This window comes from Microtus ochrogaster, unplaced genomic scaffold, assembly GCF_000317375.1.
Source record: "Microtus ochrogaster isolate Prairie Vole_2 unplaced genomic scaffold, MicOch1.0 UNK1, whole genome shotgun sequence".
In the NCBI taxonomy this organism is placed as follows: Eukaryota; Metazoa; Chordata; class Mammalia; order Rodentia; family Cricetidae; genus Microtus; species Microtus ochrogaster.
This window is the reverse complement of record NW_004949099.1, coordinates 29,408,056-29,430,289: the sequence shown is the minus strand read 5'-3', so window position 1 is coordinate 29,430,289 and position 22,234 is coordinate 29,408,056. Positions and strand designations below refer to the sequence as shown.

Sequence of the window (22,234 nt, the reverse complement as noted above, 5' to 3'; positions counted from 1 at the left end):
TCTCCATAGCAGCAGCACAATAACTATTTGGAGAATCTCTTCAAGGATAAAAAGAAAATAAGAAAAAAATATTGTTTCAGGCCGCCTGATCACTTCAGTGGGGAAATGGGGCTGGAGAGTCAAGAAGGATCCTCCACTGCCCTTCACTGTGGCCGCTAATCCTTCCTTCCATGACTCTTCAATATCTTCTAGCTCATTGCACCCCAAAGAGCCAGACCCCATGCGTCCCACAGTCATCTAGAAACCTACCCTGGGCCTTGCAGGTACTTCTCCCTCAGGAAGTAAATACCTCTCCGGGGTCCCTGTCTCCTAGCCTGTGTCACCAGGTCAAAACCCAATCTTTTGCTCAACTGTGCCACAAGGACATGTGCTCAACTATGTTCATAGCAGCATTGTTTGTCATAGCCAGAACCTGGAAATAACCTAAATGCCCCTCGAACAAAGAATGAAAAAGGAAAATGTGGTACATTTACACAATAGAGTACTACACAGCAGAAAAAAGTGACAACTTGAGATTTGCAGGCAAATGGATGGATCTAGAAAACTTGAGTGAAGTAACCCAGACCCAGAAAGACAAATATGTACTTGCTCATAAGTGACTTTTAGACATAAAACAAAGAAAAACCAGCCTACAAATCATAATTCTAGAGAACCTAGACAACAAAGAAGACTCTAAGAGACATACATGGGTCTAATCTACATAGGAAGTACAAAAAGACAAGATCCCCTGAGTAAATTTGGAGCATGGGGATCATGGGAGAGGGTAGAAGGGGAGGGGAGAGGAATGGAGGGGAGTGGAGAAAAATATATAGCCCAATAAAAACAACAAAACAAAACCAAAGCCGGATCTTTGTCTTCTATGCTCTCCCTTGGCTGTCTCTGTCTGCTTGCTCTAACCCTATGGCCAGTGCCTTCCTCTCCCCCACTGGGCCTGCCACTGGGTACGTGCCAGTCACAGCCTCCTGGTGGTCTTCCCCACACACGTGTCTTCCCAGTGGCTGCCAAGGCATGGCTAGAGTGAGTATCTGCCCTGGAAGTTTGGATCTTGGATGTTCCCCCAAGGCCCATGTGTGTTAAAGGCCTGGTCTCCAGGGTGATTCTGTGAGGAGGAAATGGGACCTTGGAGAAGTAGGGCCTCGGAGGTCTTAGGCCATCAGGGGTGTTCCTGGAGGGGACTATGGGGCTTTCTGGTTTGTGATGTAACCACCACTGTGTGCAGCCTCTTCACAGCCCAAAGCAACATGACCAACCACTCATGGATCTGAACCCCCCCCCCCCCCCGGCTCCCCCATGACTGTGAGCCAGAGCTAACCTTTCCCTTTTCCCCCTTCTAAATGCGACTTCTCTGGAGAGCTAACACACCTGCTAAAACTCTCCCGTGGCTTCCCTCTCTCCCTAGGACAAAGTCTGACCGTTAGTCTAGTTTGCCTCTCTCTTACCCTGACCGATGCTATTCTGCTGTTTTGGCTTCTCCTCCAAGTACCCTAGACTTCATTCAGATGGAAAAACTTCTCTTTCCCACAGGCAATGCACCTTTGCCCACGAGCCCCTCACCTAGCATTCCTTTCTTTCTTCTTTACCCAGGCCATTCCTAAGTCCCCCCCACTCCGTCTCAACCGCGAAGACACGTCTCTGTCTCTGTGAGCCTCCTTCTCCTCCCGCATCCAAGTTGACTCTCTTCCCCACTTCCACAGCAACGGAAAGCCTGCTTCTCAGACTGCCTGGGACATTTCGAGTAATGTCTTATGATATCAGATGGCAGGTGACACCAGCCGGATGATGCTTCAATTGCCCCTCACACTAACACTTCAGGGGGTGGAGTAGGGTGGGCAGTGCTGGGCTGCTCTGCCTCTTCTCTCCTCGCGGTGACCTCCGGGGGTATCCATGCACTCCCTAAACTATAGAAGAAGGATCACAAGAAGGTTCTAGAACGTCTTGCCCAAGGTTATTCAGCTGCACCCGCCCTGCCTCCAGCCCTCGGGCTTCTCCTGCTTGCCAGCGCGTCCTGTTGCTGCCAGTTTCTGTGTTTATCTCCATGAAAGTGAGTTCTTTGGTGGCCTGAGTCACACCAGCCTTATCTGTGTGTCCTTAGAGACCGAGGAGAGCAGGGGACAGGCAAGGCCATTTACTGACACTGGGCCCTATCTTTTCCTTTTCTTCCCTCCGCTGACCTCAGGTCACCTCCACCCTCCTTTGCCTCTCCACAAGCTCAGACTCTTCAATGGCGACTCTTTGTGGCTAGTGGAGACTATCGTGTATGTGTGTGTGTGTGTGTGTGTGTGTGTGTGTGTGGTGTCACCTGGGTGACATCAGGCAAGTCAAGTCTTTCTCTATAGATCAATAGGGCTTGTTTCTCTTAAAGTGGGGTACACAGCCCTGTCTTATGGGCTTCTAAAACCATAAGAGAAAGGGAGCACCCCATCTTGGAGAGAGTTTTTCTTTTTGAACTCCTTGGGGGTAGATAGAGTCAAGTGAGACAATTTGACTTTCCAGTGATGTTTTAAGCATGATTTTAAAACTTACAAAAAGATAGTCAGCTCCTGGTATCCATGGCTTCCGCCTAAGTGCGCTCAAACATCTTTGCAATACTATTAGGGAAAAACTGTGTCTGTCCTGAGGATGTGCAGGCTTGGGTCGTTGGTTCCTAAACTGCTTTGCCACCTGTTCATCCGGCACTTCTCTAGGCCGAGTATCCTAATGCAGGCATGGTTTCACATCTACAGATGGGTGTTTGAGGGGCCAGTGCAAATACTGTGCTGTCTTACACATCCGTCCACATCATCTGTGGATTTCAGGACTGGAACCCAGGCCTGTGCTTTGGTTCTCAGAATGGTGTGACAGGCAAATACGTTTCCCACTTGTCTCCCTTGGGCTGGGGCCTCAGCAAACTGTTTCCTATGGGCTGTTTCCTTCCTGGTCTTTTCTGGGTCCTCCCTCAGGCTGCAGCCTCTGCCTAGGAGCAAGGCTGTGGTTTTCTGGAGGTCTGAGGGCCTTGCCAACCCCTTGTCCTTTAGAGTCTGGGCTGATATTGTTTCTCCCACCTCCCAGCTTGCCTTGATCACCCTCTTCCACCGGCTTCTCTGATCGCTGCCTGCACTTCCCACGTGGCCTCTGCAGTGGGGGTTCCTCTGCCATCGGTGCCCTTGTCGTATGAGTCCTGACCCATACATTGCCTTACTCAGCTTGAGTCAGGACTCAGGAGGTGGAAGGCAGTGTATGAGCAAAGCATGTGCGTGGTGTTTGAGAGAACAGTCACCCCCTCATCAGGGGACCGAGCAAGGAGACAACCTTGGCTAGCATCTTGCCAGTAGGAGGCAGCTCCTAAAAAAAACCGCCCCCCTTCATCAGCAACTGTCCCGCCCCAGGAGCCCTGGGAGGCCTGGCCGCTGCGCAGCTTTTCCAAGGCATGTTGCCCACCACTGTGGCAGCAGCGGCAGCCTCGTCGATAACATGGGCTCCTCCGAGGCCTTCCTGGCACTGGTCCATCTGGCAAGCGGGGTGGCCAGGGACCCCAGGCCGAGTTGCCAACAACTGACTCAGCACAACGCCCTTCTCTCAGCAGTTTGGCTTCGGGTGGGAACCAACCAGCCATCCGGTGTCCCCTCCCCTGCCCTTGGAGGCAGCCAGCTCAGGCTGGAGCAGCCCCAGACCCTTAATGAGCGCTGGTTGTGGCCTGGTCCAAGCCTGGGTCCTTGCTCTGAGCTGAGAAACACACGCTCAGGCAGCAAAGAACTAGGCCTCTGATGGGCAGCCAGAGTTCTGTCCTCTGGCCTGCCTCCGCAGGAGGCCTGAGGTCTCGGACGTTAGGGCTAGAAGACAGAACAGCTTTCTGACTGTGTAGATGGGGAAACCTAAGCCCGGAGAGGAATCACCATGCTTGTAGTCACAGCAGGTACATGGCTGTGCCAGCATTCAAATCTAATTGGTTCCTGCCTCCCTAGGCTCACGCTCTTTCACTTTCCCAAGTAGCTCAACTAAGAAAGATAACCTGACCGGTGTGGGCCTCCTAGCTCCCTGGGCTCACTGGGTGTCTAACTTTCTTATCTGCAATCAGCACTGATAAGGTTTTGGTCCTGGTTCCTTTATTTGATCTTCCAGGAGATGTGTGAGCTAATTACCCCCAGCAGAGATAGGGGGGCACGGGGCCCATCCTCAACTCAAGAGGAATGGAAGTTGAGAGACTTCCCGGGCCAGGTACCAGCTCTCCAGGGAGGACGTGCCCACAGTCTCATACTTCAAAGCGGCAGGTCTGTCAGTCTGAACACGCAGGCGGCTTCTCACTCCTACTCCATGGTCTGAGGTGGTGTGGAAAATGGGCCTGGGCATCTGCTGTCCAGCTCTTTTAGGAAGTCGCTTGCACTGTCCTGGAGACTAGCCTTTGGCTCTAAACAGATCCCAGAAATGGCATTCTCCTGGGAACACTTGCCCTGGAACATATTTACAAAACTCTGGAGGGATGGAAATATCCCAACCCACTCCCTACAGACTCAAATTAGCAATTTTCTTATTCATTATAACCACTCTGGAAATTCAAACTATGTAATATATATCTAAAATTAGGAGCAGAAGTCGCCAGAGAAAGGCCCTGCTGCTTTTGGAGGAAATGTTCCCTTAGCCTCATCCTTCATGTTTGTTCTAAATCAGAGCACAGGACAGTTGCCTCTCAAATATTTCCCTCCAAATACTGTGGATTGGGGACAAACTCTTCTGAATATATTTTCACTCTACTCTTAAAAATGCAGACTGGCATCCAGGGAGTAGAGGCGCACGTCTGTAGTCCCAGCACTTGGGAGGCAGAGGCAGGTGGATCTCTGAGTTTGAGGCCAGTCTGATCAACAGGGTGAGTTCCAGGACAGCCAGGGTTGCAGAGAAACCCTGTCTTGAAAAACTAAAACAAACAAACAAAAACCAACAAAACAAAACAAAATTCTTGTTTTGATCTTGTGGCATATTCTGGTCTCAAGGATGCTAAGACAGAAGAACCTCCTCCATGTGCCAAGGTATTATCTTATACAGCTATTTTTTAAATACTCTTTATTCATTCTCTCTCTGTTTGTGTGTGTGTGTTTGGTTGTAGTATGTGCATGTGAGTGCAGTGCCTGCAGAGACCAGAAGAGGGCATCAGTTCATTGGAAGCTAGAGTTCCAGGAGGTTGTGAGCCGCCAGATGTGAGAACTGGCGACAAAATTCAGGTCCTCCGCAAGAGCAGTATGTGCTCTCAACTGCCGAGCCATCTCTCTAGCTCTTGGGTGTTTTATTTTTAAATTAAATTAAGTTAATTATAGTCTGTGGTGCTGGGGATAAATCCAAGACCTCCTGCACACTAGGCAAGGCTCCGTCTCTGAGGGGCACACCCCAGCCCTTGAAGGGCACGTTAGTAATGGCAGTAATACTGCTGCCTGCAAGCAAGACTGACTGAGATGTGCCAAGAAACCCCGAGAATTGCTTTACAGTCATCATTACCTCTAATCCTCACAATAACCCTGGAGATGGTGTTATTACCCCATTTTACATTTGAGGGCAATTTACCTAAAGAGATTAAGATGCTGGCCATATCCTCATGGACATTTGACTGGTACTCGGTAGAGCTGGAATTTTAACCCCAGTCGGTATAACTCCGAAGTCTGCACCAGGATGCGGTTATTTGGACGCATGTCAGGCTCTCACCAGCCTTATGTAACAATCTCTGAGCTTACAGCCATGCTCCACCAGGAAGTTTGCTCCGTCTCCATCTTTCCCTTCCTTTCTGCTGTCGCTCACGCTGGTGTGTGGAAAGAGCATGTGTGTCACAACACTTTGAATATGTGAATCGCGGCTGACTGATGCCTAGGGTTTCAGGACTTATCTAACTACTTTGCTGTGGTATTGAAGACTGATCCCAGGGCCTCATACATGCTAGGCAAGTGTTTGACCACGAAGTGTGACCGCAGCCCTAATTCTCAGCCAAAGGATCCTTCTGAAAAACAGATGTTGAAGTAGGTTTGAGACACAGGGGTAGAACTGACCTTGAGATGTTGGTGAACTGGGTGAAGCTGTGGAGGTAAAGTGGGGAGCATCAGGAGAACTTTGTAGATTGGGGGCGTGTGAGGCCCTGGCTCTCGGGAACAGGAGGGGATGGTGAGTTAGGGAGAGAATGCCATTGTGTGGGTCAGAAGATTGTCACTGTAGTAGAGGGTTAAGTGAGTCAGAATCTAAGGGTACATGATGCATGATATGTGGGAACCAAGGAGCAGAGCCAGACCTAAGGTCTCCCAAGGGGTCCATCCCTCCAGGTAGCCATCCAGGGCTGGGCCACCCTGGGGAACTTTGGAGAAGGAATTTATCCTTTGGGCAGTGCTGACTTTTGGGAAACTTGCTTTCCAAGCTTCAAATTTGATCACATCCCTCTGCTGCTTGGCAGCTTCCTCTGGATCCCCGTGGTCTCCAGACAGTCCAAGGGATCTCCTTACCATGGGGTAGATTCGTGTCCTAGCCTGACACAGGCTTGGCCTCTCTGACTTTCCACCCTGACCCTCTTGGAGAGTGGGGACACTCCTGTACCCACCTTAGCCCTTGTGCATCTGCATCTCTGGGTAGCTGTCACTTCCGGGTTATACCTACTCATCCACAGACTATGACCCCTTGGGTAGAGCCTCACCTTCATTCCTAGGTAGACTTTGTCAAGTATGAATTGGATGGGACTGGTCATCTTCTAACTCTAAGATCCTGTCATTTTGTTTGAATATATATAATGTTATTTTTCCTTTTGAGACAGGGTCTCAAGAAGCCTAGATTGTCCTTGAACTCCCTAGCTGGGACTAGCTTTGATTTCCTAATTATCTTGCCTATTATCCTATTCACAAGTGCTGGGATTACAGATGTGTACTACTCCTGGCTTTACTGATGTGTGTTGAAGCATGTGTGTGCATGAGTGAAGGCCACAGGTTGATGTTGGATGCTTTCCTCTACCTTATTTATTTAGGTATTTATTTCATTATTTATTTGAAGGCATGGCCTCACTCAACATGGAGCTTGCTGTTTGGCTAGGCTGGCTGGCCACTATGTCCTTGAGATCTGTGGTCCTCCTGTCTGGTTCTCTCCAGCATACAGCTTCTACATGGACATTGGGGATCTGAACTCAGGTCTTCAAGCTTGTACAGCAAGTAGTTTGCTTGCTAAACCACCTCCCCAGTCAATCTTTATTCATTTTTGATGCAAGGTTTGGCTTTGTTGTCCAGGCTGTCCTCAAATTTCTAGCTTCAAACAATTTTCTTGTGCCAGCCTCCTAACTAGCTGGGACTAGCATGCACCTGCTTCTTAATATAGTTTTAAAAACCTATTTATTCTCTCTCTCTCTCTCTCTCTCTCTCTCTCTCTCTCTTTCTCTCTCTCTGTATGTGTGTGTGTGTCCAAGTGTGCTGATGGGTGAGGGATGGGAATTTGCAGATGATGGGATAATGACACACACAGAGATACCCAGGGGCCAGGCTAAGAATCAAGATGTGGCGAGGAAAGAGGAAAAGAGGGGAAGTATCTCTCCAGTGAAGGTCAAATTCTTCAGCTTTGACCTCATAGCACTGTGGTGTCATGATGGAAATGAACTATGATTCTTGCACTCAGGATTGGGAATAAATAGCCCCATCCCATTCCCTATCCTGACATCCTCCTGCCCCTGCAATAGGTACCCAGCCTCTGTCAATCCTGCCACTTTCCTTCAGTTGTAGTAGATGTTACTACACAATTCACACCCCACTCATGTCGAGGACTTGCTCCTTGATGGCTGAGAAAAAGTCCCTGGAATGCCGTGGCAGCTGCCTTCTTTTGCCAGCATCCCTCTGCTTTCTGACTTCAGATGAACAACTGGGAATCTCAGTGTGACACCAGCTAACAACGCTGTACAGGGGCACACTGGATAGAACTGGGGACCTCACACAGGCTAAGCAGATGCTCTACCTCTGAGACATTGCTGCGCGCGCGCGCGCACACACACACACACACACACACACACACACACACACACACACACCACACTTCTCGCTGAACCTTCTTGCTCCTTACTTAGATGAAACACATAAGCCAAAGAAACAAAACAAAAGGCAGAACAACAAAAGCCCAGAAATGCAGGTCAGCTCAGGTTTCCCGTGGCTGGAGAAAAGGTTGTGGCGCTCTGGTTTCTTGAGGAGCCTGCTATCCTGGTATCCCACTCATAGCAGAACGAAGTCAAAGGGTGCTGGGCCATGGACAGTGGAGGTGTGGGACAAGGTCTTAACTCTTGACCATAGTTATCTTTCTTCCTATTTTTATTAACAGGCATCCCTAAATATGTTTGTGCTATGAATAACCAATGATGCATGTGTTGATTAACTTGTGAATCATGCCTGCGGGGGGAGCAGGAGCTTTAGAGATGAATATAATGTGTTGTAAAATATTTAGCAAATGTTCATCCAAGCCACAGGGAAAAATCCGAGAGATGGGAATTTGAAAGCTGCCAGGATTTAAAAGCTATTTAATGCTAAGTGTTGGTGCCAAAGAGCTGAGAGCATCCCTTCTCCCCACTCCACTGGCAACACAGCTTGAAAATGTGGAAAGGGCTTGGCTGGACTGCGGAGCACTGGTGGGAACAGAGATCAGTCAGAGAGCTGAAAGGCTTTTTGTTTGAGAACCTTGTAAACAAGGGATCTCCTCCCAGGTCCCTCTGAGAGCCCCACCTTGCCTGTGGCTTGCACATTTTCTCCTGCCATCGCCCCGATAAACTCCCAGTGTGGCGCCAACATTGTGAAGACACCCGACAGTCATCTGGATGTTTCAAAATCCCCGGATGTTCTGCATTCAGGCAGAGAGAAACCACCATATGGCCGAGTGAATTTGTCACCTTCCTTCCAAATGTTTGGATGTCACTCAGACCCTGCCTGGGGTTTTAAAGGTTTGGACTCCGAGGTAGTCTTTCTGAGGGACTTAGGGATTGTATAGTTTAGGGCTGGAGTCAAGACTCACTTTCATAATCTCACTCTTTGGAGATGAGGTGCGCTTCTTTCCAAGAAGGGGACGGAAAGCTTGATGTTTTGGCTTGACAGCCCCAACTCTAAAGTCATAGCCTCCTGGGTAGAAACACCATGTGTTAAGGTAAATGAAGGAGTGAGTTAGGGCATGGGAGCAGTCATCCTGGAGAACAGAGCCTCATGGTCGTTCAGTCACGGAACATGCTTCAAAGATTCAATGTGAATCTGGTAGCTGTAACCAACCCAGAAGCCTCTGCTGCTGGGAAACAGTTCATAATCTGCTTGCTGGCATTTTTTGCAAACATGATGGGTTTTATTTATGGGTATGTATATGCCATGTTTGTGTGGATGCCCAAAGAAGCTTCCGATAGCCTGGAATCAGGAGTTGTAGGTGGTTGAAAACCACCTGCTATGGCTGCTGGGAAGTGAACAGGGCAGCCAGCACTCTCAACCATGGAGTAATCCCTCCAGCCATTCCCTCCCTCTGTTTTTAAGACAGGGCCTCATCTTAGGCTGACTTTGAACTTGATACATAGGCCATGTTGAAAGAAAATCTTGAGCTCCTGATCCTACTACCTCCATTTCCTGAATGCTAGAATCACAGGATTGCTTTTTGCTGTTGCAAACCCGGAGCTAACTGCTTGCTCGGCAAGCACTCTATTGACAGAGGTCCATCCCCAGCCCCATAGTGCTATCTATTAAAACATTTGTGCTCTCAGAAGCTTATCACAGTGTTGTCATGACAAATTGGCGTTCCATTAGTAGGGAGTACGATCAGACTTTCAAATCTGTAGGTTTTACATTTTTGGGTCAAATATTTGTGGGGCATTTTGGTGAATTATTGACTTTCAGGACTCTTCCCATTCCTGTCCTTTTTCCCCAAACCCCACTACATCGCAGCATGCAACATTTCCACTGTTTCAGGTATTGTAAGTACCCAGAGACGGCTTCGATGACAGGGGAGAGTGTGCATAGTTTAGACGCAAACATCTATCTTATAAAAACGTGGACACCCACGGGGTTTGGTACCTGGGACCAGACCCCATGCTTACGGGGTTGGGGTGGGGTGGCAATATGTTAAATAGGTTGTCGGTGATGAGGATCTGGGTTTGACATCCCTCCGCCCTAGAATCCACATAAAAACGCTAGAAGGGGTAGTGCTGGGAGGTGGAACAGGAGACCACTTGGGTCTCAGTGACCAGCTAGTCTAGCTGTATTTGTTGGATTCAGGCCACTGAAAGATCCTCTCTCAACCTAGGTAGGTGATGTTCCTGAGCATGGTCCCTAAAGCCACCTCTAGGCCTCCATGAGCAGGCACAGCCCCTGCACACACACACATGAGTACACACACGTGTCAAAGAACAGGAAAGAAATAAGATGGAGAAATCCGCCCCAGATCTGCAATGGCAGAATGTGAAGCACACGGTCGATCGTTAGACACTATAAACAGTTTCATAATGTGATAATTTTTAATATTAAAAGTAAATTGTAAATGTATCTTTATAAACAATATGCATAAAATAGATCATGTTCTAAAACCTTTTGTTTTTAAAATGCTTTTTCACAGTAAATTTCCTAGGTGTCAGATTTTTTCCCTCAAAATAATAGTGCAATCGAAAGAAGGAACACGCCAGTGGGCAGGACTTTCCTGCTAATATAAATCCTTGTAGATCTCCTGGAGCAGGGGGTGAAGGCTCATGTCTGTCTCCGTCTTCTTGATGACATGCAATAGCTGCACATGCTCTGTGACGATCTGCCTGAGGTCTGTCATCTTCTGGAGCACCTTGGCGAACAGCTGTGAGGACTCTGGGTGGTTCAGCTTGAGCTGGAGCTCTAGGGCCTGCAGCAGGTTGTCTTGGATGTCCTCAATGGGCTTCACATTCAGCAAGCCTGGGCGATCTGGGAGAAATGAAAAGACAAAAGGCTCTGTCAAAGGTTCTCTGGGCTGGCTCTGAGGCCTCGGCAGCTTCAGGCTACTCCCTCCCCAAGCCAGAGATGAGACCCAGTCCTCAAGCTGCCAGGCTCATGCTCCCGCCCCCACCTCCCTGTGTCTCTCTCTGCCTTATTTCTTAAGCTGGAGCGGAGGAAGGCTCTGCAGCTTATGGGTGAGACTGAAGGATGGAATTGAAAGGCAAAGCAGTTCCTGTTCAGGACTAACTGCGCCATGTGACACCATCAGGAGCATTCTGTCCCCAACCCAAGGCCTCTTCTGACAACATGCTTCTCTTCTCAGAAATTGCATTTCCAACCTTTGCTCCTCCTGGTTGATCTTTTCATAGCTTCTACCTATGTTCTCATAACAGTTTCAAACAAAGCTTACAAGTGTGAGCCTTGTTGTTTTTGTGTGGCACAGAACATCACATTTCCAGCAGGATAACTGAAAGATAAAGCATTGCTTCTCTTTGGAGGGCTGAGGTTTCTCCTAAGGATGAGGTTGCAGGTGTGCTTCATCAAGTCTTAACAGTTCCTTTTCTTTGCTTCCTTTCTACCTTTCCATTTTGTTATCAAGGAAGGTCTCACTGTATGGCCTAGGCAGACCCCAAACTCCTGGGCTCTTTCAGCCCCTCCCCCCCAGGGCTCAGCCTCCTGGGCTGCAGCTACTGGAGGAGTGCAGTCCTATCCTTGGTAGGACACCCTCGTGTCAGCCTTCCAAAGCACAAAGGCAAATCCTGCTAATGCTTTGCCACCAGTGTGACATTTGCTGTAGATTATGGTGGATTTGTTTTACTTTTGATTTTCCAAGAATTTTAAAGTTTTAAATTTGTTTTTTGTCAGGAACATTGGTTAAATTTTATTAAAGGCTTTTAAATTTTTCTATCTGAAGAGATATGATATCTGAAAAGATATGGTGGTATCGTAACCTAGCGTAATGGATTACATGAATAGACTTCCTTACGTCGTAGCGCTCATTTGTTAGGATCGTATTGGGCTTTTTAGTAACTGTGGACACCACAGCCAGGAGCTATCATCTGAACCATCCACTTTTCGGTGGTAACTGTGAACAAGCCTGCTGAGTGGAGCTCTGTTTTCCTTCAGTTTTGACCTGCTCCTTTGTGGTTTCTAGGAATTCAGTTGAAGAACACTCTGACCCTGGTGACAAGTCCTTCACTACCTAGGCTTTCTACAATGTGTAAAGTAAAACAGTAAATTCTTTCACAATGGAGTTATACATAATATTCTTTTATAATCTGGAATCTATTTTTATTATATATTGCTAAATGTTTCTTTTAGCTAAATTAATTGTACACACAGTGAGTGGGTTCCACCATGACATTTCCATATATATCTATAAAGTATTCCCACCCCGACCCTTCACGGTTCCATTCCCGCTGAACCCTTCCCAATGAGCCCCTCTCCTATTTTCTTTTTCTCTTTATGAACTAGTGGAATCTACTATTTTATGAATGAGTGGAATCTACTATTTTATGAATGAGTGGAATCTACTATTTTATGAACTAGTGGAATCTACTATTTTTTTGCTCCTTAGCTTAATGCTCTGTTTGTTTTCTCATTTTAAAATCTTACTTGTAAAAGAATTACCTATTTTTAAAAAATTTTTAAGAGTATGTGTGTGTTTTGTCTGTATACATGTGTGCACACCATGTCCATGATTACTGTCTTTGGAGGTCAGAAGAAGACATCAGATTCCAATGATTATGAACCATGGTAGAGCTGGGAACTCAATCTTGGTCCTCTGCAGCAGCAGCCTGATCTCTAAACTATGGAACCATTTGTCCAGTCCTCCTTATTTAAAAATATAACCCTTAGTTTCATCAATAAAGTTTAAATCATATTTTTGTTTCAATGTTTAATTCCTTTTTTAAAAATAAATTTATCCATTTTTCTTTTTCCCCCTTTCCTAATTTCTTGATTTGAATGCTTTACTTTTAGTTTGGGGACTTCTTGATCTCTAATGAACTCATTAAGACTCTAAATTTTCCTCCCAGTGTCACTTTGGTTTCATCCCACAGGCTTTCAGGAACAGGCTCTCACTGTGCCTTTAAAACAGCCTATCTTAGAGCATTGGCCTAATCCAAGAACTATTCAGAAGTGTGTTTTCAATTTCTCTCTGTCTCTCTCTCCTCTCTCTCTCCTCTCTCTCTGTCTTTCTCTCCCCTCTCTCTGTCTCTCTCTCTTTCTCTCTCTCTGTCTCTCAGCTCTTTATGTGATTCTGGCTAGCCTGTAAACCATGCTGGTCTCTAACACACAAGAGATTCACCTGCCTCTGCTTCTGGAGTGCTGGGATTGAAAGCACGCTCTGCCACACCTGCCACTTTAATGTTCCTAACTCAAAGTTTTGGCTTTGGTTCCCGTATTCTAAGTTGGTTAGGATATAAGAGTTTTCTACTGAAAGTAGGATTCATTTGCATCATTTAGGACACACCCCAACGTCTCAGGTCTTGTATTGGTTTCAAAGTTTAGTCCTGCAGGCTGCTCACTCTGTTAAGGGCCGCACTCTTCTCCCTTCACTGTAAGTTTACTCCCATCTTCATCTTTCTCTTGGCTGCTGCCTCTGTACCTTAGCCTCAGTTTTTTTAGCCATCCTTCTGCTCAGGCACACTAAGATATTTCTATTCCAAATTCCTCAAACATCCAGCTCTATCAGAGTAGCTATAGAGACTCAGTACTTCCTGCCTGAAGCCTCTTCCCTCCACAGTGCCTCCACCCGCTTCTTGGCTTCTTCAAATGGAGCACCACTGGGATGGAGCACCTCCTCCCCATCCCTTCTCTCTGGGCCTCATCGTTTGCTCTGGGCCCCATAGCACCTTATGACCAACCCGATCTCTACATTTGAGGTGCGTTTACTGAATGGTTGATTTTTCCAGGTCTGTGCACCTCTGTTCCAAACACGACACCCTGAAGTCCTCCCCTGTGCGGTCAGCCCTGTATTCTCTTTCCTGTTGTGCCCAGTAGCAGTGACCTGATGTCTCCGAGCCACCAGTGGATGGATGCCCATCAGCCCTCAGCTGGCTGAGTTAATGAGCAAGGGGTTGTTCTGGCCCAAAGTCCCGAATGGAAGAGTATCATTCTACTTGGTGAACAAGCCTGAAGGCAGAATCACCACACAGTGAAGACATCTGTCATGAATGGTGTTTTGTTTTTGCCATATCTAATAAACTCTCATAACCTTTAATCCACAGCTGCAAGGCTTGGGAGAACAATGTGGTCTCAGGGTGGGACTTTGAGAACATTCTCTCAATTTTACTTCTTTTTTGTTACAGAAGGAAACATGTCTTGGGCTTGACTTTTTTTCTTCTCTAACATATCCCATCAATTGAATTAAAAACGGTTTCCTTTGAAATTCCAGCCCTAAATGTGGGACCGAGGGAATAACAACAGTGAAACGTCTCAGACTCTGAGAAGAGAACAAATAACAGTCCTGGCCTGGAGAATCCTCCTATGGAAGGGCTGTGTCTTTCTCAGTTGTGATACCACAATGAAAGTACTTAGGCCAGGTAAAGCTCTTGTTGCTGTGCAAGCCCAGCACTTGGCATTTGATCCCTAGAACCACGTGAAGAAGGAGGATGGCTTCCACAGAGCTGTCCTCCGACCTACACATGTGTACCATGGCTTGCATGCATATGCACATATGTTCACATATACTAAAAAGAAATAAGCAAAATTTCCAAAGTTAAGAAACCATTGAGGCTTCAAGCAAAGCTGAACTTTGAACTGGGGCTCTAGTGTAATGCCTGCTGACCCTCCTCCGCCAACAACATCTGAGGCTGTGTGGATGCGCACAGCTGAGTGGCTGCACCCTGAGACACACAGCCTGTTCTGGAGCCTCTGCTCCTGGCCTCTCTTTCCTTTCTCCTTCTTTTTGAGCAGCACCAGTGGGGACAAAGCCACAGAAGGGATCATATGAATGAACACAGGGTCTCTATCAAACAACAAGACCCTAGTGTGCAAAGGATGGGCTGGAACCTGGCTCGGGGAGTGAAATGTGACCAGCTGCTCCAGGAGTGGGGAAGGATCTGGTTTGGATTTTCCAACTCTTCTTTGGCAAGTTACTCTTTATGATGTGATGGATGACGCTTGGCTGAAGGGCTGAGATGCTGTAGCTGCAGATTAAATATATTTTCTCCAGTGACAAGTTAGATCATCTAATGATCAGCCTGGCTGTCCCCTACACAAGCCCCCATCAAGGGAACACACGGTTTGGGGAAGGAGGCCACAGAGTAGTAAGGGCCACATTCTCTGGTTTTGTCTTTCACCAGCTCTATGACCTTGGGTCCCATTGATTAAAATTGCTGGGCTCAGGTCCCTCCTCTGTATAATCTATCAATGATCTCTAAATCCCTAATTCAAAAGTTCTGAGATGCATTCTTATCTATAATTCCCTCTAGTACACAATTCACATAATTCAACCAGGGAAATAAAAATTGAATTAGAAAAGTATATTCATAAGCTTACATATTAAACTTAGAACTGGCTTATTTAAAAACAAAAACAAAACAAAAGGCAGCTTCTTTTGGTCTTAGGTCAAGGGCAAAAGGAATTTATCAATTGCTCCTCTGCTTCTGCTCTTCATGGCTTAGGGACCTCCGCTGCTCTCTTCCCTGGTTTCCCTTCCCACCTCCCTCCCCACATTCCCTTGGACGTTCACTGAGTTGAGATTGTACCATAGACTTGCCCCCAGACTTATCCCATCTTTTCCCTTCCATCTACTCCCTGGGGCTCAGGGCTTCTAGGACATCTGAAGGGCTAGCTGAGGTCCTCACACCTTCTTGAGGTGAGAGGCGGGTCTGGAGCAGGCTCAGGGTCAAGGGCTCTCTGTTGGATAAGGCTGCCCAGATGGCCCTTTGGGGAAGCCCTGTTGACTCACGCACTCCAGGAGGCTGGAGTCAATTATTATATCCTTACTCCTGGGGCTGTGAAGAATTGGGAAAGAACCTTTCCGGTCTTCATTCATTCAGTCCTGGAACTGATTAGAGAGCAACTGATTTAGGCAAATATACAAAGCTTCCATCTCATCCAGATCTGATTCTGCCTTGAATACAGGGCTTATCTGAAGCGGATTCTATGCTTTGTCCCTACTAGGACCCACCTACCTGGGTTACATTCCCCTTGCCCAAGTTTTCTCAGGAGGCTCAGTTAGGCCCCATAGCAGCAGGCCACAGATCAGGTTTCTTGAAGGATGGGCAGGAAAGCAAAGGCCAGTCTTCTGTCTGTTCTCTAAGAGATGCTGTCTGAGCCTTTCCCACCTTGCTGGTTGACTTTATGATGGGTTGGTTTGAAATGGACTCTTTAAGGGGAGATGTTGGTTTGTGGGGCAGCTATACATTGACCCCTAATCATAAAGAACTTCAGATCAAGTGTGAGGAGGAGAAAAGGCTATCTGAGATTCAGCAACTTAACTTCTTTTCCAACTTACTCCATTGTTCTCTTCATTGGATTATAGCTTAAGCTACAAGATGGGTTCTAAGAGAACCTGGACGTGGAACCTGAAAACCTGAGCATTGTCTCCCTTCCACTTAAGTTTCTGCATGCTTTTGGACAGCTTAGCCGATCTTTCTGGAGATGTTTGAAGACAATAATGCCACATCTCTCATAAGGCCATAGAGAGTTACAGGGGTAAGAATGCTAGAAATTCTTATTCTTTGTGTTTGTTCAAACCTTTGCTACAGGGTGGGGTCAGGTCAGTATCAACAGCTGGGAAATGGAAGGTTTTGAGGTGTTCTTCATAAGAATGGAAATTTGGGAGCACAAGAAAAGTAATTTTCAATACAGACATGTTTGGGGCTTGGGCAAATTCTCACTCCCATAGTTGAAAACACGCATGCAGGACAGTTCCGGAATAGGCACAGAGCAAAACAGCCACAGTGGTCCAGATATGTATTCCTTGTAGACATGACACTGAGGATTCTGGGCTGCTTTTCTAATCTACCTTCAGAATCACAGTGAACATGAGACAGACTGCAGATAGAGAAAGCAAGCTACTGCACGGTCTGTGGCCATCCCTCCCACTGTCCTCTCTCTAGAGAAACAGATCAAGCAGGAGAGCTTGATCGAGTACAGGGATCCTCAATTCGGGCTACACATTAAAATGAACTGGGGAGATTAAACACAACACATATGTGTCTCAACTACCTGACCTGGGATGGATCTTCTAGGTTTCAGGGCTGTTGGTGTTTGAATGTGTAGACCTCAGAGAGCAGTATCACTTTACTGAGAAGCTTTGACTGTCTAACTTTGCAGTTCCTCCCATGGTGACCTTGGTCAGATATGTAAGCCTCTCCATACTTCAGTTTTCTTGTTTTTAAAAAGGAAGCTGGCTCAGTGGAACACACCTGTAGCCCAAGATACTCAGAGACCAAGGAAGCTGAATTGCTTGAGCCCAGAAATTTGAGGCCAGTCTGGGCATCACCCCAAGAACCTGTGTAAGAAATAAAATAAGGGGCTGTGGATGTATTGGAGTGCTTGTCTAGCACACTTGAATTTCGTCCATAGCATTGCAGAAATAGCTTTGTTCGTTCACACGTGTGTGAATGTGTGAATGGAGGTCAGAGAAAATCTCAGGCATCAGTCTACAGGTGCTTTCCACTTTTTTCTTTGTCTTTGAAACAAGACCTTTTCCTAGGTTTGTCATGTAGTGCTCCAGGGACCATCTGTCCCTGTTTTCCCAGTGTTGGGATTACAAGCATAGGTCGCCATATCTAGCTTTTAAATATATTTATATTATTTATGTGTACGTGTGCATGGTAAGTACATGCCATGTATGTGTGGGTGTCTGAGGAGGCCAGAAGAGGGTGCTAAGTCCCCTGGGGCTGGAGTTACAGGTAGTTGTGACTGTGAGTCACCTGATCTGGGTGCTGGGAAACTAACTCCTCTGAAAGAACAACAGCAAGTGCTCTTACTCTGAATCCTCTCTGCAGCCTCATGCCAGCTAAGGAATCAACCAACCAAACAAAGCCACCTGGGCTCTTGGAATTGCATGCCTGTCTTCACGCATAGGAAACAGGTAGTTTACCAAATGAGCTCCCTCAGCTCATTAGGAAAGTAGTGCTTTCAAGCAGGGCTGGAATGGTAAACTAAGTCACAGCATTCTGAGTAGCGATTGTGTCAGGGCACACAGCAAGCTTTGGACTTTTAACTCTGCTGCCACTCCCTTGCCTGTCTCCCTTCTTCCAGGCCCCTGGTTTTCCTGGATCCTCTCTTTCCTGCTCTTCTTCCTTTAACTATTCCCTTCTTTCCAGCTGTCCCTCACCTTCCCCGGTCCAGATGCTTTCTTCTTCCTAGTCCTGGACTGGACCTTGCTGAGGATTTATTAGGGATGTTAGCAGAGTCAAACTAAATTAACGAGAGGTCTGACCAATGACTTGAGGCATGGAGTGGTTTACTGCTTCTATCAGAAAAGCCAGGAGGCAGTAAACCGGAAGCCTTGCGAATGTTTCACAGAGAGATGTCGTCTGCCTGCTGCAGCACTCTCCCTCGGACGCACTGAAACAGTCTCACACTTCCCTGTTCAAGTAATGATTTCACACTAATCAGTGCTCTCTCTATGGTAGATAACAAGATGATTTAGCAGGATGATGGAAGGGGAAATCGCAATGATGTCAAGCCTAGCCAGTGTTTGCTAGTATGTGCCCATCAAGTAGCAACTCCACATCATCATTCCTCAGACCCCATCTCCACAAGGCCAGCTCCTGAACATGAATACACAAGGGGCAGGCAGGTGATATTTACTCTATGCTTGGTTAAAGCTAGATTGCCCCTCTTTACGGAGTCTCCCAGGGAACAGAGCCTGGGCTGATTCTATTTCAAGGTCTTTGAGGATGCAAATGGGTCTCTGAATTCTCTCCTGGCCTTGGGAAGTCCTGGTGATCCTTCTAGTTCTGCTGTACTCAAGATTCAGCTGTGTGCTCTGCCCCTCTCCTTTTTCATCAGGACCAAGGGGCAGTCTACTGTGGTTCATTGAAGCCAAAGGAGGCCGCTGCAATTCTGCTAGTTCTGTTTTGGGTAATTCCATCAGGATTGATGGCTGGCTGAGGTCGGGGCACAGGGTAGAGGAAGAGGGTTTAGTGGAAGGAGATATGAAAATGCCCTCTTTGGGTGTCTCTCCGGTCGACACACTGCTGCCCTCAATGTACCTGGTGACTCAGTCTTGCTCTGGGAAGAGAGGAGATGAGAAGGAGGAAGGGCTGAGAAAAGGGAGACTAAGAGCACCTTCTTGACTTTAGACCCTTGATAGGAAACCAGAGACGGTAGCCTTGTCCACTTTAGACACCCCACTCCTGCACCCTTCCCCATCTTCTTTCTTCTTTGTCTCCTTTCTCTTTCTTCTTCCTTCCTTCTTCCTTCCTTCCTTTCTTCTTTCTTTCCTCTTTCTTTCTTCTTTCTTTCTTTCTTTCTTTCTTTCTTTCTTTCTTTCTTTCTTTCTTTCTCTTTCTTTCTTTTCTTCCTTCTTTCCCTCTCCCTCCCCCTTTCTTTCTTTTTCAGAAGAACTTGTAATCACAAAAGGAAGATAAGGAAGATATGACTTTCTAAACACCTAAGGTTCCTACAAAGTCAAGGGAATTCTGGAAGGGGGAATCCACAGTCCTAGGTCCCCCCACCTCCCCACCCCCATCTCCTTGGGGGCCCAGGGCTAGGGGATTTTGAGCCTCCTACTTTGGCTCCTCCTCCTTCTCTGTATCTCTTCCCTTTGGGTTTTGTTCTCAATCTGCAACTAATCCCCTTAAAGTGATAGCTGATAAAAGGATTAGCTGAGAGCTCCCTAGGGGTATTTATATTGTAGGAAGGGATTTTAAGGACGGTTGGTGGAATTTCAAGCCATTCGACTGGCAGGATGGAGTGGAGCTACTTCAAATGATATCACACAGGAGAAAGGGGAAATTAGCATTCACTGTGTGCATAGCAGTGTCCCAGGCACAGTGCCAGAAGCTTCATATAATGCTATTTCACATGCTTGGGGAGCTGATAAGGAAGTTAAGACCCAGGGAGGTAAATAATTGCTGCAACCACATATCTAGGAAGTGGGGAGTGGGGCTTTCAGACTCTCCTGTGTGGTTCTAGAGCTTTCTCCTTGGCCTGTCCATAGCTGCTGCACCAGATGAGAAGTTTCTTTTGGGTCGCATGGCACCTTGAGCCCCTGTGTCTTAACCTCCCTGTTAGGTGACCTGAGGATCCCAGGTTCATTCATCCCCACTCATAGCTGGATGGTGCCTATCTGGAAGGCTGCCTGGGGTCACCCAGAGTTTAAATACACATTTTGAGAGTCCAAAATGATAAAGTGCTCTGAAAAGCCACCCGTGACTGGCTAAGGAGCCTCTTCCAAGACTGCCAGTGTGGACAGGAATGACTCAGCAGTTCAACTTTCAGTCCCATGTCTGTCTCAAATGCCACTGTTTGCTCAGTCTCAAGATGATGGCGGCCTACCCAGCCTGGGTGGAGGAGGAAGCTTTACTCCTGGAGCAGTTACAGATAAGAAGTTTCCTCTGCTCTGCGAACCAGAGCCTGCACATATCGTCTCCCAAGTATGTCTAGCTCTGGGCTGACTTGGAGATGTTTCATTTCCCCACTGCTCCATTCCTGCCCCCAGTTCTCTGGTTTTTAGTATTTGGGTGCCAGCTGCAAACTCATAAGTATACCTCACCCCTATCATACCAAGTGCATGAGTTATAAAAACAGAGAACGAATGGAACATTTCTAGATAACTCAAATTGAGTCACTGTTCAAAGCCATTGGACTGCCTCATACGCAGATAAAACCCATTAGATACGTTAGTACTTAATAAACCAGCTATTACTCTGTGACATGGCCATCGCCTCATGGGCAACAGGAGACACGATAACACTGGCTGTCCAGCTCAAGAGAAATTAGATGTCCTTGTTTATTTTCAATATCTGAAGAACAGTTGGACAAACAACTTTCTCAATGGGGAAGGAAGTTAAGTATTTAGCTGGCACAGAAGAAGTAGGAAGCTGGTATAATGCTGAGGCTGTAGCTCAAGGGGAAAGCCTGTGCTCAGCATGCACGAGGCCACAAGTTCAATCCCTAGGACGACAAAACACCAAAGTGGGACTATTGCTATTCATACTTATTTTAATGTCTAAGTTTCAAGGTAGTTTGGATTTTTTTTCTCCTTTTCACGTAACCACTGTGGGAGACGTTCACAGACTGAAGAGGATATGAAGGCCCTCGTGCTGAGTGGAGTCAAGGGTGTGACTGGTGTAGGGCTCCTATTAGACACAAACACTTCTTTGCCAGAGATATGGGCTATACCGAGTCCACTGTAACTTACAGAAAGCAGTCTGTAGTAAGCATGACACAGATACCCAAGGTCTAAAGGGTAACCGAGGTGCGGGCATAGAGGAACACTCCCAAACCTGGTGCCCCAAGTGATCTGCAGTGGGTAATGGGGTCTGAGCTGCGGAATGAGGTGCTTTGCAATTCCTCTGAGTGAGTGTCTGTCTGCTTGAACCACACAGAGCAAGTGCCTATCTACTCAGCTGCTTCTCTAGAGCAAGAGAAGACACTGGATAGTATTCCAACAGCTTTAAATCCCTCTCACGAGTGCACGAATGTTTGTGCTCTCCCTCGCCCATGCTGGTGTGCAGGCGGAGGTCAGAGGTTGACACTAGTGTCTTCCTCACTCTCCATCTTACTTCTTGAGAAAGGAAGGGTTTCTCATTGGCTGTGGAGCCTGCGGGTTCAGCTAGTAGGGCTGGCCAGCAAGCCACAGGGATCTTCCTAGCTCTGCATCTCCAGGGCTGGTTTCATACTCGAATGTCACAGCAGAAGGCTTTTTACATGGGTGCTGGAGATCCGAACTCATGTCCTAATGCTTGCATAGCAAGCACTTCACTGACTAAACAATCACCCCAGCTTGCTCTTACAACTTTTCTTTGGAACTGTTTATCTCTCTTATGACCTGGCATATGATGGTATCTCATTAAATGGAAACATATTTACTTAGCCATTTGAAGTTTACTGTCTACTTTTGTGGGAAGCTTTGCAAATCATTGTGTCCAGGTGCCTCTTATATGACAGGTGTAAGAACTATAACATCACTAGCCCTAGGCATTGCCCCAGCCAAGCAAGGGGTCTGGGAAGGTGGCTCAGTGGGTAAAGTGCTTGCTAGTTAGTTAAAATTGTATCTTAAGAAGAACGTTGAGCCAGGCGGTGGTGGCGCACGCCTTTAATCCCAGCACTCGAGAGGCAGAGGCTGTGAGTTCAAGGCCAGCCTGGTCTACAAGAGCTAGTGCCAGGACAAGCTCCAAAGCTACAGAGAAACCCTGTCTCCAAAAACTAAA

At 47.0% G+C, this 22,234-nt stretch overlaps 1 protein-coding gene across 4 annotated transcripts in view; it reads right to left on the bottom strand.

The window, feature by feature from the left end:
* Positions 1 to 10,495: 10,495 nt before the first annotated feature.
* Positions 10,496 to 22,234, bottom strand: part of Pparg (peroxisome proliferator activated receptor gamma) — a 129,897-nt gene continuing 118,158 nt past the window's right edge. For all 4 annotated transcript variants that reach the window (XM_013352917.2, XM_005365039.3, XM_005365038.2 and 1 more), the window contains one exon: positions 10,496 to 10,877. In XM_013352917.2, the coding sequence (XP_013208371.1) occupies positions 10,630 to 10,877 (248 nt within the window). In that variant the 3' untranslated portion in view covers positions 10,496 to 10,629. The remainder of the gene's footprint in view (positions 10,878 to 22,234) is intronic.